General features: G+C 39.7%; 1 protein-coding gene across 1 annotated transcript in view; it reads right to left on the bottom strand.

Annotated features, from left to right (window-relative positions):
- RPA1 (replication protein A1) overlaps positions 1-18,711 on the bottom strand; it is a 76,579-nt gene that overhangs the window by 40,740 nt on the left and 17,128 nt on the right. Inside the window, exons 4-5 of the mRNA XM_047707842.1 lie at positions 18,480-18,588; positions 4,444-4,532 (exon numbers count right to left, since the gene is read on the bottom strand). Coding sequence (XP_047563798.1) covers positions 4,444-4,532; positions 18,480-18,588 — 198 coding nt within the window. The remainder of the gene's footprint in view (positions 1-4,443; positions 4,533-18,479; positions 18,589-18,711) is intronic.

The following is an 18,711-nucleotide window of genomic DNA, read 5'->3' as shown; positions in this document are numbered from 1 at the left end:
AACCAATAAAAAAGGAAAAACTGTATGATCATCAATAGACACAGAAAAAACATTTGACAAAATTTACCATCTATTCCTGATAAAAACCCTCAGCAAACTAGGAATTGAAAATAAACTTCTTCATACTGATAAAAAGAATCTACGAAAAACCCACAGCCAACAAAACACTTAATGGAAAAAGACCATGCTATCTCCCTAAAAACAGGTACAAGAAATAATGACTAATAAAGCTAAATATTTTGGGGGGGCACCTGGATGGCTCATTCGCCTTCAGCTCAGGTCATGATCCCAGGGTCCTGGGATCGAGTCCTGCTCAGGGCTCCCTGCTCAGCGGGAAGCCTGCTTCTTCTTCTCCCACTCCCTCTACTTGTGTTTCCTCTCTATCTGTAGAAAAAAATAAATAAAATCTTTAAAAAAAAAAAAAAAGCTAAGTATTTTTTTTGGTTATGTACTAGCCATTTGTTTTCTCCACAGAGAACACCCTCTTCTCATCAAATGCCTGATGCCTGCTTGCCTTCCTACTGGAGTATTTTTCCTTGGAAAAAATAATTTCAACACCAATACCAAAGAGTACAAAAAATAATTTCCTCTTGTAAAAAAATTCAGTAAATATTAAAGATATTAATCTTTTGTCAGTCCCATCTTTTTTTTTTAAAGATTTTATTTATTTATTTGACAGATCACAAGTAAGCAGAGAGGCAGGCAGAGAGAGTGGGGGAAGCAGGCTCCCTGCTAAGCAGAGAGCTTGATGCAGGGCTCGATCCCAGGACCCTGGGATCATGACCTGAGCCGAAGGCAGAGGCTTTAACCCACAGAGCCACCCAGGCACCTCTTTTTTTTTTTTCAAAGTAAATTCTACCCCCAGTGTGGCTCAAACTCACCACCATGGATCCAGTCACATGCTCTACTGACTGAGCCAGCCAGGAGACCGTATCAATCCTATCTTTTTTTAACATTTTAACCTATTTAAGTTCACATACCTTTCTATTTTTACCACACAAATTTTTTTTTTATTTCATTGTATTCAAATATTCATTGTGAATTATCCCAATCCATATGCAGCCCCATTGTCTTTATTATTTTCGATGGTTTCATTTTCTAACTTTTATTTATTTATTTGAGACAGAGACAGAGAAAGCACAAGAAGGTGAAGGGGGACAAGCAAAAACTCCCTGCTGAGTAGGGAGCCTGATGCAGGGCTCCACCCTAGCACCCCAAGATCATGACCGGAATTGAAATCAGATGCTTAACCAACTGAGCCACCCAGGTGCCCCTCTTTTTCTACCTTAAAAAAAAAAAAAAAACAACTCTAGTGGGCACCTGGGTGTTCAGTCGGTTAAGCATCTGTCTTTGGCTCAGGTCATGATCCCAGGGTCCGGGGATCGAACCCTACATCGGCTCCCTGCTCAGCAGAGAGCCTGCTTCTTTCTCCTCCCTCTGCTGCTTGCCCTGCTTGTGTGTCCTTTCTCTCTCTCTGTCAAATAAATAAAATCTTTTTTAAAAAATCTGGAATTTATTTTGGTGAACAGCGAGGCTCTAGTTTTTTTTTTTTTTTTTTTTTTTTAAGTGGGCTCTACACCTAACATGGGGCTCGAACTCATGACCATGAGATCAAGAGTCATATGCTCTACTGACTGAGACAGTCAGGTGCCTCTTTTTATTTTTATTTATTTATTTTTTAATTTTATTTTTATTAGGCTTGGTGGGGGGCAAATAAGCCATCTCCTTTCACAGGATTCTTTGCCTTTCTCTAGAACAATCATTGTCTCTTATTTAAAGTAATTAAATTGTTCTCATTTCATTGGGTCTTTTCGTATATTTTCACAAGAAAATAAAACTCTGGGGCACCTGGGTGGCTCAGTGGGTTAAAGTCTCTGCCTTCGGCTCAGGTCATGGTCTGAGGGTCCTGGGATCGAGCCCCGCATTGGGCTCTCTGCTCGGCAGGGAGCCTGTTTCCTCCTCTCTCTCTCTGCCTGCCTCTCCGCCTACTTGTGATCTCTCTGTCAAATAAATAAATAAATAAATAAAATCTTTAAAAAATTAAAATAAAACTCAGTCAACAGATAATCACTGCTGAGAGGATTCTGAGAAGATGGCGGGGTAAGAAGTACCAGGAATCTACCTCTCAATCTAGAGTATAATTGCACTGGCAGAACCTGTCTGATAGAACTATAGAATCTGAGAGTCTACAGAAGGCTTGCAACTCCCAGGAGAAGATCTGGATGGTAAACTGTGATCAATTCCAGCTCTTAGCGCAGTAACCACTACCCACCCCTGGAGCCGCAGCTAAGTGGCAGGCTGCAATGCACCTGTTCCTAGAGCAGCTTGCACAGTGGGGAATGAGGCAGGCAAAATGGCTCCTGCCCTCCAAATATTGGGGATCTGTGCTCTTAAAGCTGCTTTTGATCACAGAGGGGCAAACAAAGAGGTGGGTGGCCACTGTTGTTGCCCTTTATTTAATAAAAATATAAAATAAATAAAAATAAAAGTTAGGTACCAGGGACATAGGGAAGAATAAACAAATAATGGTCTCCACCTTCATGGAGTTTACTCATGGCCTGGCAATAAACACAGAAATTATTCTAACGACTACTGGTATGCCGAGTGCTATCAAAAAAATACAGATAATATGCTTTACATGTTTTTATTTTATTAGTTTTTATTTTATTTTATTTTATTTTTTTAAAGATTTTATTTATTTATTTGACAGAGAGAGATCACAAGCAGGCAGAGAGGCAGGCAAAGAGAGAGGAGGAAGCAGGCTCCCTGCCGAGCAGAGAGCCCGACGCGGGGCTCGATCCCAGGACCCTGAGATCATGACCTGAGCCGAAGGCAGCGGCTTAACCCACTGAGCCACCCAGGCGCCCCTATTTTATTAGTTTTTAAAAGATTTTATTTTTAAGTAATTTCTACACCCAATCTGGGGCTCAAACTCACAACCTCAAGATCAAGGGCTGCATATCCTACTGCCTGAGCCAGCCAGGAGCACTTGATTTGTATATTTTTTTCCCAAGTTTTTTTTTTTTCTCAATTGAGTAAACTCTACCCCCAACATGGAACTCAAACTTATGACCCTGAGACCAAGAGTCACATGTTCTGCTGACTGAGCCAGCCAGGTACCCCTTGCTTTACAATTTCAAAAAACTAAATAAATAAATACATACATACATACAAAAACGTGCATTTAAGAAAGCACATTTCTCATTAACATTCCTCTATATATTTGCTTTTTTTTCAAGTTTTATTTAAGTAATCTCTACTAGACCCAAAGTGGGCCTCAAACTCATGACCCTGAGATCAAAAGTCATGCATTCCTCCGATTAAGCCAGCCAGGTGCCCCTATTTATTTTTAATCTATTATAAATGGGATATTTTTCCATTACATTCTCTAACTTTTCCTCTTTTCCTAATGCGAGCTTGTGATATTGTGATATAACAAGTATTTTTTGGCCTTCATCCACAGTTCCTGGCAAAGAGCTCTTGAAACCCTTATAATTTCCAAAGTGATAAGAGGAATACAGGCAGCTTATTTATAGGAAACCCATTTCAATCACACCTGAGTGTCAGTGAAGTGACTTCTGGAAAGCCCCTAAGGATGGGGATGGTTGCCAGGGGAACCAACCATGTGATTAGAGTTCGAACTTTCAGCACCCACCCCCCACCTCTGAGGATAGAAGAGGGATTAGAGGTTGAACCAATTACCGATGACCAATGATTATTAAAATCATGTCTAACTAAGGAGGCCTCCTTAACAGCCAAAAGGATGGGGCTTGGAAGCTTCTGTTGGTGAAGACATGGCAGTGCTGGGAGGACAGTATACCCTGAGAGAGTACAGAAACTCTGCACCCCTTTCCACACACCTTGCTCAGTACACCCCTTCTACCCGGCTGCTCTTTGAGTTCTCTGAGCCACTCTCGCTCATTAATCTAATTGAACCTGAGGAGGGGGTTGTGGGAATTTTTCAGCCAGTTGGCCAGAAGCACAAATAACTACCTAGGACCTTTGATTGGCATCTGAACTGAGGTTTGGGGGTAACAGAGGGGTGTGGAGGCAGCCCTGTGGGCCTCAGTCTTTACCTGTGTAATCTGATGCTAAATTCAGATAGAGAGTATCATGACTAAACTGAATGGTAGGACAACCTGTGGTGTCCGTGGAAAATGAGAGAATTGCTTAATGTGGAACAAACCCCACACTTCTGGTGACAGACAAGCCAAAAGTATGAAAGAAGCTGTACACGGAGAAAAACAGAGGAGAGGATTTTCCTCCGGAGTCCTACTATCATTTCTTTAGCACTGAAAATCCTGAAAGATTAACCTGGTTCCTAAACCCCCAAATCACTAGTCTTAGTAAGACCAACAAATCAAACTGAACCCAAAAGGTAGAATTCTGGATCTATAAAGAGGTATTGAACTGAGAGCTACAACCTATAAAAAAGAATTTTACCTTCATTATAGGGCACAGGATTGCCAATCTTTAATCCAACGGCTTCAGCTGATTTCAAAATGTCTAACTCCATCAAAATAACTACTCTCCTATGAAGGCAAAGAAATAGAAACAAGTTAGAAAAAAATGAATTCAGAAGCCCTTCAAATGACAAGCTACTTAAAAAGCTTTCCCCCAATAATCATTTCGATACAACGATTTCCGTTCGTCAACGGGTTTTCATTACTGAATAACTTGAGAAAGATATGATATCAATTCCTATGTAAATATTTTCCTTAATCTTTCACTGCATCATTACCAAGGCTTTTTATGATTGCAGGGTTTTCATTTTCCATCTAGTTCTTTAATTAAAATGCAGTGTCCTTACCACAAACCATATCTTCAAGGAGCAAATGATACCATCAGAATTTAGATTAAATACAATAATATGTAGCACAACAAAAGATGATCTGTTTTCAGAAACATATACTTACCTAAACAATTACCTTTGCCCAGTGAAAAAATTATGCCTGTAACTATTTTTTAATGTAATTATAATCTAAGAACCCAAGAGTTCTTTCACCTACTGTTGACTCTGATTAAAACCTTTCAATAGAAAAAAAAATAAATAAATAAAGGCATACTTTGCCTCCACAAAAAAAAAAAAAAAACCTTTCAATAGGGGCGCCTGGGTGGCTCAGTGGGTTAAGCCTCTGCCTTTGGCTCAGGTCATGATCCCAGGGTCCTGGGATCGAGCCCCACATCGGGCTCTCTGCTCAGCAGGGAGCCTGGTTCCCCCTCTCTCTCTGCCTGCTGCTCTGCCTACTTGTGATCTCTGTCAAATAAATAAATAAAATCTTAAAAAATAAAATAAAACCTTTCAATAACTTCCCAAGAACCTTAGCCCCAAAATAAAACCTTTCCCACACAGCTTACAAGGCTCTGTGTGATCTGGCCTTGCCAGTCTCTCTCCAGCTCATCTCATCACTGAGATGCTCTGCTCTCCAGCCATTCTGCTTGATTTCGGCTCCTGGTTTGCGCCATGCTCTCTCTTGCCACAAAGCCTTTGTACATGCCGCTCACTGACTGGCATGGCCTTCTCTCACTCTGCCCTCAGCTAGAGCTCGTTTTTTGCTCTCATCTCAAACCACTTCTTCAAGAGACACTTCCTTCATCTTTAGCATAGATTGGATTTCTGTTATACTTTTCTCTACAGTAATGACTTCTTTCCTTCACATCATTTCTCTCGGGTTTAATTAATATATATTAATACAGAATTATGAACATACACTTTGTGTTGATTTAACTACATATATATATAAATATTTTATACACCCTTCATTTCATTATTATCAATCTCTCCTACCAGATGGCACTTTCAATGTAAGTAGATGGCCTCCAGGTATCCACAGCTGTTGCTCACTACGGACTTGAATGACAATGTCATGATCATGTGTGTATTTGAAAAAGAAATGAATTTGAAGGGAACACACCGGAGGCAGGGAGACCAAAAGGTGGTGGCCTCTATTAGAGTCATGGCAATGGTGACGAAAAGAAGTGGATGGTTTAAAGCAATATATACATATTTTTTTAGGATTTTATTTATTTGAGAGAGAGAGAGAGAGAGCACGTGCACAAGCAGGGGGAGGGGCCAGGAGAGGGAAAGAGAGAAACTCAAGCAGACTTGGCACCAAGCACAGAGCCTGATGTGGGGCCCAATCCCACAACCCCAAGACTATGTCCAAGCAAAACCAAGAGGCAGACACTCAACCAACTGAGCCAACCAGGTACACCTAGAGCAATATTTAAGCAATAACAAACCCAACTTCATCACGTATTCTTCAAATGGTCAAAATATAGTCTGATCGCTAGATTTTTTGATTTTTATATATAGTTGGTGAGTTTCTGTTACCTTTATCGGGCTTTCACATCAAAGTTATATTACTTCAATAAAATAAGCTTGAAACTATTCCTGATAATTAGATATAGATTTGCTATAAAAACTATCTGCTAGAAATATCTGGTAGAGGGGTGCCTGGGTGGCTCAATCGCTGAAACGTCTGCCTTCGGCTCAGGTCATGATCCCAGGGTCCTGGGATCGAGCCCCACGTTGGGTTCCCTGCTTGGTGGGAGGCCTGCTTCTCCCTCTCTCATTCCCCCTGCTTGTGTCCACTCTCTCACTGTGTCTCTGTCAAATGAATTTAAAAAATATATATATCTGGTAGATATTTACCTTCTAAAATTATCCAAATTACTCCAGGCTTATCAATAATTTAGCATTGGCTAAATACCAAAACCTAAGAAAAAATAAGCTCAAAAAATTAATTTTATCTTTACATATATATATATATCCTACTTAGCAAGATAAATCCAGCAGCATATCAAAGGAACATACCAATATCTACTTACAGAAAACACAGATGACAGGGACACATTACAACTTTACAAAGATACAACCAGCAAAATCCAGACTGTGGGAAACTGCATGAGGCTAAAAGGTAAATGACCTGGTTTCTTTTTTTAATTTTAATCTCTCTCTCTCTCTCTCTTTTTTTTTTTTTTTTTAAGATTTCATGTATTTATTTGACAGGGAGAGAGAAGCAGACTCCCTGCTGAGCAGGGAGCCTGATGTGGGCCTCGATCCCTGGGATCGTGACCTGAGCCAAAGGCAGACACTTAACTGACTGAACCACCCAGGTGCCCCAACCTGGCTTCTTTAACAAATGAACAGTAAGGTGCTAACTAACTGGAATTTAAGTAAAAACTTAAAGCTACAAAAACAAACAAACAGTAAGGGAGAAAAAAGATAGTGGAGGAACCTACAGATTAAAAAGACTTAAAAGAAGTATCAACCTACTACAATGTGAACTTTACTTTGGATCCTGATTCAGATGAAATTATTCACACAACACACACACACACACACACACACACACACACACACACACACGAAGAGCTGGAAACAATGATGACAGGATATTTAATATTCCTGGTGTAAAATGGTATTTTTTTTTTAAAAAGAGTTATCTTTTGGGTGCCTGGCTGGCTCAGTCGATAAAGCACATGACTCTTTTAATCTCAGGGCTGTGAGTCCAACCATGGAGACTACTTTAGAAAAATGATTAAATTAAATAAATAACAAGGGGCGCCTGGCTCAGTGGGTTAAGCCTCTGCCTTCAGCTCAGGTCATGATCTCAGGGTCCTGGGATTGAGCCCCACATCAGGCTCTCTGCTCAGTGGGGAGCCTGCTTCCCCTCTCTCTCTGCCTGCCTCTCTGCCTACCTGTGATCTCTGTCTGTCAAATAAAATCTTAAAAAAAAATTTTTTTATGAAAAAAAAATTAAATAAATAACAAAAAATGTTATCTTTTAAAAATATATACTAAGATATTTATGGATGAAATAATATGATGTCTGAGATTTGCTTCAAAGTTATAGAACAGGGTAGATGTGGAAGAGAGATAGTATAATAAGACTAGTATCAGGTGATAATTTGAAGCTGGATGATGGGATACATGGGGTCACATATCATATTCCTTTTTTATTTTTAAAATTTTTTATTTAAATTCAACTTAGTTACCGTATACTGTATTACTAGTTTCAGGGGAAGAATTCAGTGATTCATCAGTTGCATCTAACACCCAAGGCTCATTACATCCAGTCCCTCCTTAATGTCCATCACTCATTTAGCCCATTGCTCCACTCAGCTTCCCTCCAGCAACCCTCAGTTCCCATAACATATTTTTAAAAAAATTTTACTTATTCATTTAACAGAGAGAGAGAGCACAGGCAAGGGGAGCAACAGACGGAGGGAGAGGGAGAAGCAGGTTCCCCTCCGAGCAGGGAGCCCAATGTGAGACTTGATCGCAGAACCCTGGGATCATGACCTAAGCCAAAAGCAGACACTTAACCCACTGAGCCACCCAGGCGCCCCTCCATACCATATTGTTGAATGAAAAGACTTAGTATCAAATACTATATAAATTTAATGCAATTCCTTGCATTCCAGTGAGACTTTTGTTTTCTTCAGCTTGACTATATAACTCTGGAATTCATATGGAAGAATAAAGAGAAGAGCAGCCAAGAAAATTTTGGGGAGAAAAAGTAAAAGAAGACCTTACCTGAAGATACTATTCTTTTTTTTTTTTTTTTAAAGATTTTTATTTATTATTTGACAGAGAGAGATCACAAGTAGATGGAGAGGCAGGCAGAGAGAGAGAGGGAAGCAGGATCTCTGCCGAGCAGAGAACCCGATGCGGGACTTGATCCCAGGACCCTGAGATCATGACCTGAGCCGAAGGCAGCGGCTTAACCCACTGAGCCACCCAGGCGCCCCCTGAAGATAGTATTCTACAGATACTATTCTACTATACTAAACTATTCCACAGATGACACTTTAACTGAAAACACCATGGCAGATTTAATTACCTATGTTGGTGACAACATGAAGAAACTGGAACCCTCATACACTGCTAGTGGGAATATAAATCAGTAGCCACTTCGGAAAACAGTCTGGTACTTCTTCAAAGATTTAATCATAATGTTACCATATGACCCACAATTCCATTCCTAGATACATATATATAAAACAGAAAATGTCCACACAAAAACTTACACCCAAATGTCCATTGTGTTATTCTTTTTTTTTTAATTTTATTTATTTTTTAAAATTTTACTTCTTTTAAAGATTTTATTTATTTATTTGACAGAGACAGAGAGAGAGATCACAAGTAGGCAGAGAGGCAGGCAGAGAGAGAGGGGGAAGCAGGCTCCCCGCTGAGCAGAGAGCCCGATGCGGGGCTCGATCCCAGGACCCTGAGATCATGACCTGAGCCTGAAGGCAGAGGCTTAACCCACTGAGCCACCCAGGCGCCCTCTATCAACATATTAAAAACCATTCTAGGGGTGCCTGGGTGGCTCAGCTGGTTAAGAGACTGCCTTTAGCTCAGGTCATGATCCTGGAGTCCTGGGACTGATTCCCACATCAGGCTCTCTGCTTCTCCTGCTGACCTCTCTCCTCTCATACGCGCTCTCTCTCTCTCAAATAAATGAATAAAATCTTCAAAAAAATAAAAAATAAAATAATAAAAAAATAAAAATCATCCTATACTTTAAATGGATGAATTGTAGCTGTATGTGAATTATATCTCAATAAAGCTGTTACTAAAAAAAAGAAAAAGAAAAAGAACAAGGGATGCCTGGGTGGCTCAGTGGGTTAAAGCCTCTGCCTTTATAATCTTAAATAATCTTAAATAATCTTAAAAAAAAAAAAAAAGAATGAAATCTTGCCATTTTCAAAGATATGTATGGAGCTAGAGTGTATCATACTAAACAAAAGTAGTCAGTCAGAGAAAGAAAATACCGTATGACCTCACTGATATGTGGAATTTAAGAAACAAAACAGATGAACATATGGAAAGGCAAAAAAGAAAAAGAGAAGGAAGCAAACCATAAGAGACTCTAAAGTAGACAGAACAAACTGAGGGTAGAAAAAGGGATGTATGGGGAATGTGGGCATTAAGGAAGACACTCATTAGGATGAGCACTGGGTGTTATATGTAAGTGATGAATCACTAAATTCTACTCCTGAAACCAGTATTACACTGTATGTTAACTAATCAGAATGAATTTATTTATTTGAGAGAGAAAGAGCAATCAAGGAGGACGGACAGAAGGAGAGGGAGCAGCAGACTCCCCGTTGAACAGGGAGCCCCATGCAGGGCTTGATCCTAGGACTCTGGGATCATGACCTGAGCTTAAGGCCAGCACTTAATCGACTGAGGCACCCAGAATTTAAATAAAAATTGGAAACAAACAAAAAAAGAAATACCAAACGAATTTTGCAAGGTTGCTTCAACAACGTGAATATATATGGGACGCCTGGGTGGCTCAGCTGATCAAATGTCCACCTCTTGATTTCAGCTCAGGTCATGATCCCAGGGTCCTGGGATCGAGCCCCACAGTGGGCTCTGTGCTCAGCGGGGAGCCTGCTTCTCCCTCACTCTCCCTCTGTGCTCTCTCTCTCCTCTAAAAAAAAAAAAAAAAAAGAAAAGAACTACAGATTCCATGAACATATGAAAAGACATATCTCACTAGGGAAATATAAATTAAAATGATGATTAACGATTATTCGTAATAATAAGAGTATCCAGTATGTTGACAAGGTTAAGGAAAAATAGGTTTTTTTGTTTTGTTGTGTTTTTTAGATATCAGCTTTTTGAGATATCACTCATACCATTCCACTTACCCAACCCTGGGAAAACACTAATCTGTTTTTTTGGATTTGCTTACTCAGAAATAAGCACTCTTACACAAAGCTAATGGGTAGATCAACTGGTATATTTTCTGCAAGACATGTCCTTTGACCCCCACAATACTAATTCAAGCAATCTGAGCTTCAGAAATAGCATGAGTGCATAAAGATAAACTGAAGCCCTGTATGGCATAAGCCTAAATGACCATCAAAAAAGTAAAGGGTAAATAAACTTGTACAAACACACACAGGTTCTCAACAGAAGAAAGAACACAAGACATGCCACCATTCTGACGTGGTGGAATAAAACAAAGCCCATGGGAGTGAAATTCTACCCCTGATTGGAGAATGAAGCCCAAGTTTTTGTACTCAACCCGAGCAAAGCTCTCTACCCTTTCTCATAACCAAACCTCAGAAGACAGGAAAATGGATAGAAAGCACCCCTCAGGCACTCCATGGTGGGCTGGAGTGGCAGATAACAGGTCCCATGTGGGAAGGTTGGCAAGGAGAGGCACCTGGCCTAAACTATGTCAAAGCAAATATGAAGTTTGACAGAACTATCCACATCAAACACGAACAAGATAAAAAGAAATGACAAAGCAACAATGCAACATTTGAAAGTATATAAAAATAAAAGGAACAAAGGAGGCAGAGACAATTAAAGAATCCGATCTAGAAGAAAGCATAATCCAAGAAAGGGAATAATACTTTCCAACAATGGTTTGAAAAATAGGACTAAGAATTTAATGAAATAAAACTCAAAAGATGAGATAAAACAAGAGATTGGGAAGAAAAAGGGAGCTCAAGAAGTTAAGACAAAAGTAGAGCAAAAGTAATACCATTATACATCTAACACTTAAACATGATAAATGTCAAAAAACAGCAAGGAGAAAGGTAAGAACTGAACTACTATTATGTTGCAAAATCTTGACTTAATTCAATATATGCATTAGAAAAAAAGACTAAAGCAAACTGAAGACACAAAGGGAGGACAGTATATAAGTAAAATTTAAAGCTCAAGTGAAATAGAAAATAGCATTATAGACTCTGCAGACTGAAAGGCATACCATATAACAGAAAAAAAAACCAGTAATAACGACTGACATTAAGACATAGCCTGGTTAAGTCACTGAACTCGAAACATAACCAAAGAATTTTTCCATTTAATTCATAGAATCTATTCAAGTTTTATCAACTATTTAAATGATGTCCTTATTAGCAAAAGGATCTAGTCCAAGATCACTTGTTATATTTAATTATCAAATCTCTCAAGACTCCTTCAATCTGGAACAGTCTCTCAGTATATACAACTTTTTTACTTTCATGCTTGAAATCTGAAGAGCAGAGGTCATTGGGACGCCTGGGTGACTCAGTCAGATAAGCATCCGACTCCTGATTTCAGCTCAGGTCGTGATTTTGGGGTCCTAGGATCGAGCCCCATGTTAGGCTCCATGCTCAGCAGGGAGTCTGCTCTCTCCCTGGCTCATATTCCCTGGAAGTCTGTCCCTCCCTGGCTCATACTCTCTCTCTCAAATAAGTAAATGAAAGAAAGAAAGAAATCAGAGGTCACTTATTTTGTAGAATGTCCCTTCATTTACCTAAGGCTTCCTCATGATTAAATACAAATTGTGCATACTTGGGAAAAGTATAATATTAGTGATGCTGTGTTCTCATTGCATCCTATCAGGCAATACACATTTTCTATTTGTCCCATTGCTGGTAATGTTAACCTTAATCATTGCAGTAAAGTGCTGTCTGCCAGGTTCTTCCACTATAAAGTTGCCTCTGCTCCTTTTTTTTTTTTTAAATTTTTCTAACCCTTCTCATTTCTTTTTTTTTTTTTTTTTTAAGATTTTATTTATTTATTTGACAGAGATCACAAGTAGGCAGAGAGGCAGTCAGAGAGAGGAGGAAGCAGGCTCCCTGCTGAGCAGAGAGCCCGATGCGGGGCTCAATCCAACACCCTGGGATCATTACCTGAGCCGAAGGCAGAGGCTTTAACCCACTGAGCCACCCAGGCGCCCAGCCTCTGCTCCTTTAACAATTAGTAATTACATTGTGGGTAGGAACTTTAACCCCATAAATAACTTGTTACTCTGCAAAGTTTCACCCATTTCTGCGTCTGTGGTAGACTGAATGGCCCCCCAAAAGATATCCACCTCCTAATCCCTGAAACCTGTGAATGGGACAAGGGACTTTGCAAATGTGATTAAGGATTGAAATTTCTCAAGATTATCCTGGATCCTCTGCTGGGCCCTAAAAGCAACCACATGTATCCCTGTAAGAGGGAGGCAGAGCTGACACAGAGAGGAGGCAATGGGACCGTGGAGGCGGAGACTGGACTGAGGTACTGAAAAGCCAAGGAATGCTAACAGCTACCAGGAGCTGGAAGAGGGAAAGAACAGATCCTTCTCTAGAGCTTCCAGAGGGAGCATGCCACTGTCAACACCATGATCTCAGCCCAGTGAAACTGATTTCAACTTCTACCTCCAGGCAAATAATTTCTGTTGATATAAACTACCAAGTTTGGGACGCCTGAGTGGCTCGTGGGTTAAGCATCTGCCTTTGGCTCAGGTCATGATCCCAGGGTCCTGGGATGGAGACTCACACTGGGGCTCCTTGCTTAGGTGGAGCCTGCTTCTCCCTCTCCTCTTCCCCCTGCTTGTGTTCCTGTCAAGTACATAAAATCTTTAACAACAACAAACCACCAAGTTTGTGTTAATTTGTGAGAGCAGCCACAGCAGCTGTTTCCTGTATAAACTAACCCCGTGTTGGTTACCAAAGGGCGATTTTTCTAATCCCATCATTCCTTCTACATTTGTTAGATGGCACTCTGTTTTAAGGAAAGTCTTTCTCTTCCCCCATTTTATTCCTCTATTCAGTATGGACTTATGAACTCCTATTGTATTTAACAGGCTATAATCTGTTCCCATTTTTTTTTTGTTTTTTTATTAACATAGAATGTATTATTTGTTTCAGGGGTACAGGTCTGTGACTCATCAGTCTTACACAATTCACAGCACTCACCATAGCACATACCCTCTAAAAAGGTCCATTCCCCCTCTGTTCCCATTTTTATTGTGGTTTATAAATTGCCTTAGATTTGGCAAGTGTAAGATTCTATAAGCCAGTTTCTCTTTTTGACAGGGTCCCATCTCCCTTTGAGCACTTCCTTACCATCTGACACATTAAGATATTCCAGGCTCATCTTGTAATTTCCATGCCGGTACCAAGCCACCCTCCAAGAAGCCCTAGTTCCTTTTAGTGTGAAATGGCATTCAAAAACCAAGATCTGGTGCTAAGTGGGCTCACAGCTATTGGGGTGTTGCTGTTCCAAAGCCCTCTCAGTAGACAGATCTAGGGAATACACACATACATGCACAATATATGTATACTCATATACCCACCAAATCTGAACAGATGTCTTTCCAAAGACAATGGAACAGTTAGCTAACAGGTGCATGAAAAGATACTCTACATCATGAATCAGGGAAATGCAAATCAAAACCACAATGAGATAGCACTTCACATTTGTTAGAATGTTTATTTTATTTTTTTTTAAGATTTTATTTATTTATTTGACAGAGATCACAAGTAGACGGAGAGGCAGGCAGATAGAGAGAGAGAGGGAAGCAGGCTCACTGCTGAGCAGAGAGCCCGATGCGGGACTCGATCCCAGGACCCTGAGATCATGACCTGAGCCGAAGGCAGTGGCTCAACCCACTGAGCCACCCAGGCGCCCTGTTAGAATGTTTATTATTCAGAAGACTAGAAATAACACGTGTTGGGAAGGATATGGAGAAAAAGGAACACTTGTGCACTGTTGGTATAAATGTAAATTGGTGTAGCCACTATGGAAAACAGTATGGAGATTCCTCAAAAAGTTAAAAATCAAACTGCCGTAAGATCCAGCAATCCACTTCTGGGTATTCATCCAAAGAAAACAAAAGTACTAACTCAAAAAGATATATGCACCCCCATGTTCATTGCAGCACTATTTACAAAAGTTAACATATGGAAACAACGTAAGTGTCCACCAACAGATAAATGGACAAAGGAAGTGACACAGGGCACCTGAGTGGTTCAGTTGGTTGACTGTCTGCCTTCAGCTCAGGTCATGATGGGGAGTCTTGGGATTGAACCCCATGTGGCTGGGAGTCAGCTTCTCCCTCTGCCTCTGCCCCTCCCCCCTGCTCACGAAATGGTCTCTAATAAATAAATAAAATCTTTAAAAAAAGAAATTATCTCTCATACACACAGAAATATTATTCAGCCATAAAAAAGAACAGAGTCTTGCCATTTGTGAAAACACGGATGGACTTCCAAGGCATTATGTGAAGTCAGAGAAGGGCAATTGCCGTACGATCTCTCTTAACACGCAGAAATAAATAACAAGCTCATAGATACAGAGAACAAACACACTGGTTGTTATAGGCAAGGAGTAGGAGATGGGAGAAATTTTGTATTTAGTTTAAATAAATTGAGTTGAAATGAGATACAATAAAACAAGATTGAAAAAAAAAAGAGAGAACTATTTATTTATTTATTTAGTCTGCTCCATACCCAGCATGGAGCCCAACAAAAGGGCTGAAAGTCACAACCCTGAGATCAAGACCTGAGCTGAGATCAAGAGTCAGACACTCAACTGACTGAGCCACCCAGGCACTCCAAAAAAATGTCATTTTAAAACCCCAAATGAAATGTTCACATCTATATCTACTCATCTACCAAAACCTTGAGTTCACTCTGAAACCTTCCATTCTAATCCAGAATCACAGATTTCTCCCTTGGCTATCTCCCATAGCCTTCACTGTATTTATTAGATCAATTCCCCTCACAGGTGACCAATCTCCTGTCACCACCTGCCACTGCTACACACATGGACACTCTCCTCCGAATGCTCCTTCCTAGAGCTTCCAAACCTAGTTCTAAGACCGCCACAACACTGTTACAAACAAGCACCTCCTCTCCCCCAACCTGCTGCTGGGCCGTACCCCCACATCCCCAGATGCCTTCATCCCTTGCTCAGGGTCCAACAGCCACACAGACTCTTGCCTCACCCTACTCGGGTTCTGACAACCCATTCTGGACCACGGCCACCCTCTCCCCACATTGTGTTCTCCTTACCTCTCTCCAACCCGCTGTCTAGCCCACGAAGATACCTTCCTCACTTTGGGCTAATACCTGGCTCCATGACATCACCACCGCCACCACCATCCCTCCCTTGTAAACATCTACCTTGCCTGGCCCCACCTAATGGCTTTGGACTGATATATTCAGGAAGGAAGAGAGCAATAACAATATATATATTGTCATTCCACTATCAAAATTATTTCTATTTATCCACCAATTATTGATAAATGCACACTGTGAGATATCTGGAATGATGCTCATTAAATCATGATACAGTTATTTCTGGGTTCTATGAATTTTAGACAATTTTTTCCTTCTTCGTACCTTTTATTGCACTACTTGAATCGATGATTCTGTGTGTCATTTTTATTAAAATAATTTTATTTTCTAAAAATACGCAAAGAGCTATGAATATATTCTAAGAAGCACTGGTGAAAAATTTCAAACAGTGAAATACTATATAATATTAAATGTTAACTAAATTATGGTAATTCTATACAATGACATACTAAGTAATATATGACATAAAGGGGGGATGCCTGGGTGGCTCAGTTGGTTAAGCATTTGGCCTTTGGCTCAGGTCATGATCCCAGGGTCCTGGGACTGAGTCCCACACTGGGCTTCTTGCTCAGTGGGGAGCCTGCTGCTTCCTCTGCCTACTCTGCCTGCCGCCCCCCAACTGAATTACATATATGTATATGACATAGAGGTTTATCTAGGGACATGTAAAAATGACCACTATTAAAAATATATATAAAACATATTATGAATTTTTTTTTTAAAAAAGTACAAACTTATAAGTACTTACATTTATAGAAAAATTTTGGAAGGATAACAACAAATTTTTAAGAATAGTTATTCATAGACAGTGGAATTACAGTTATTTTTGTGTATGTAAGCTTTTTTTTTTTATTAAAGATTTTATTTATTTGACAGACAGAGATCACAAGTGGGCAGAGAGGCAGGCAGAGAAGCAGGCTCCCTGCTGAGCAGAGAGCCCGATGTGGGGCAGCCCGAAGCAGGACGCAGGGATCATGACCTGAGCCGAAGGCAGAGGCTTTAACCCACTGAGCCACCCAGGCACCCCTGTGTATGTAAGCTTTGTTGTTGTTTTTTGTTTGTTTTGTTTTGTTTTGTCTGAAGTAAGCTCCACACCCAGTGTGGGGCTAGAACTCACAGCCAGAAGTTGCATGCTCTACTGATGGAGCCAATCCCTATTCATCTGAGTTTTATAATTTACGTATATGTTACTTGTATAATAGAAGTTGTTTTACGGAACAGAATGACAAGAACACAAAATTCTATCAGGATGAGGATCCCACTACATGCTACAGAGAACTAAGTAACTGTCAACCTAGAATTCTACACCTAAACTCATTTAACTGAGAATGAAACAGACATTTTTAGATGACAGATTTTTATCATTCAAGAACCTTCCCTATAAGAGCTGCTAAAAGATATTCTTCAGGAAAATGAGAACTGAACTAAAAAGGAAGGAGTGTGATGAAGGAGACAAAGGGAAACTAACTGTGGGAAAGTTTAAGTAATGGCTGTCTATATAGACTATACTAATTCAAGGAAATAAAAAGAAAGTTGACCTAAAACACTGAATACAGACCATTTTGAGACATTTGCTTTACTTGAGAGGATGGTAAAAGTACAGACCTATTTTAGAATCTCTGTTAATTCATATGTGGATTTTTTTTTTAATGTGAGAATATCTTCAAAACAAACAAACAAAAAATGAAAAACAAAAACACAGCACAAATAAAATACATTTCAAACCAGTAGAGGAAAAAAAAAGGAAAAATTCAATCAATCCAAGGCAAGAAAAAAAATAAAGCAAAAACATGGTAAAAACACAAAAATTAGAAAAAAAATCAGTAATAAATTAAGCAGAATAAACTCACCAACTAAATCTCAAATAGATCTCTAAAATCATCTGCTGTTTATAAAAATATCCAAGGTTAAGAACGGAGAAGCTCAAAGTCAAAAGAAGGACAATGATACAGCAAACAAATACAAAGCAAAACGTACAGATAATACGGTAACATACACTGACATACTCTTATCAAGGGAATGCTTGCTACATTTGTTTCCCATGTGTTCTGTGATTGGAAATAAAAAACTTAAAAGCCTCTCCCCAACAAAAAAAACGTCCTATTTTAGCAACAGTTACCCAGGAGTGACAGTGCTGCTAACCACGGCACCTGTAGCATGTAGCATCTGTCAGTATTCAGCATACTCTACATTGGCTGAATAAAGTTCACCATGAAAGACTGAAGATTGCAAAAAAGGGGCAGCGTTACATAATTAATCACATCAGTTTTGCTCTTATAAGTAACCCTTTTTCATGAACAGATACTTCAAAAGCAAATCCTAAAAACAGTGCTTCTGAATATATTAGAAATAAAAGTTCTGCATTCTGCTTTAATCTCCTGCTTCGAAATTTCCAATTTGTTTCCATATTTCTCTTCCTTTGGTGCCATGTTTTAGTCACCCAAGTTCAAATCTCAATAGCTGTAAACTCTTAGCTGAAAGCTCATCATTGTCTTGGATTCCTAAATGAATTTAGGCATCCAATGGACTTCTCTGTTGAAAAATTAGTTCCCATTCCACAACACAATAAACCCAGAGAAAACCCCCCGAAAACAAAGAAAAACACCGCATACCTTCCATCTTTCAGGGTGTTAACAATGAATCGGTTAATCTGGCAAATACAGTTGCTAGACAATTGTTCTTTCTCAACGAGAGGGTTCAACTGTGTTGCCAACATGAAAGCTGAAAAGCATAGAGATAACTTTAGTCCCCACAGCATTTCAGGTAGGACAATCTGAAGGCTGATCACACCTGGACTAGCAAGGGAAAACAATGCCTTGACTATGTTTCTGAAAGTAAAACCAC

The sequence above is a fragment of the Lutra lutra genome, chromosome 16, assembly GCF_902655055.1.
Source record: "Lutra lutra chromosome 16, mLutLut1.2, whole genome shotgun sequence".
NCBI lineage: Eukaryota > Metazoa > Chordata > Mammalia > Carnivora > Mustelidae > Lutra > Lutra lutra.
This window is presented reverse-complemented; position numbering and strand designations above follow the sequence as displayed.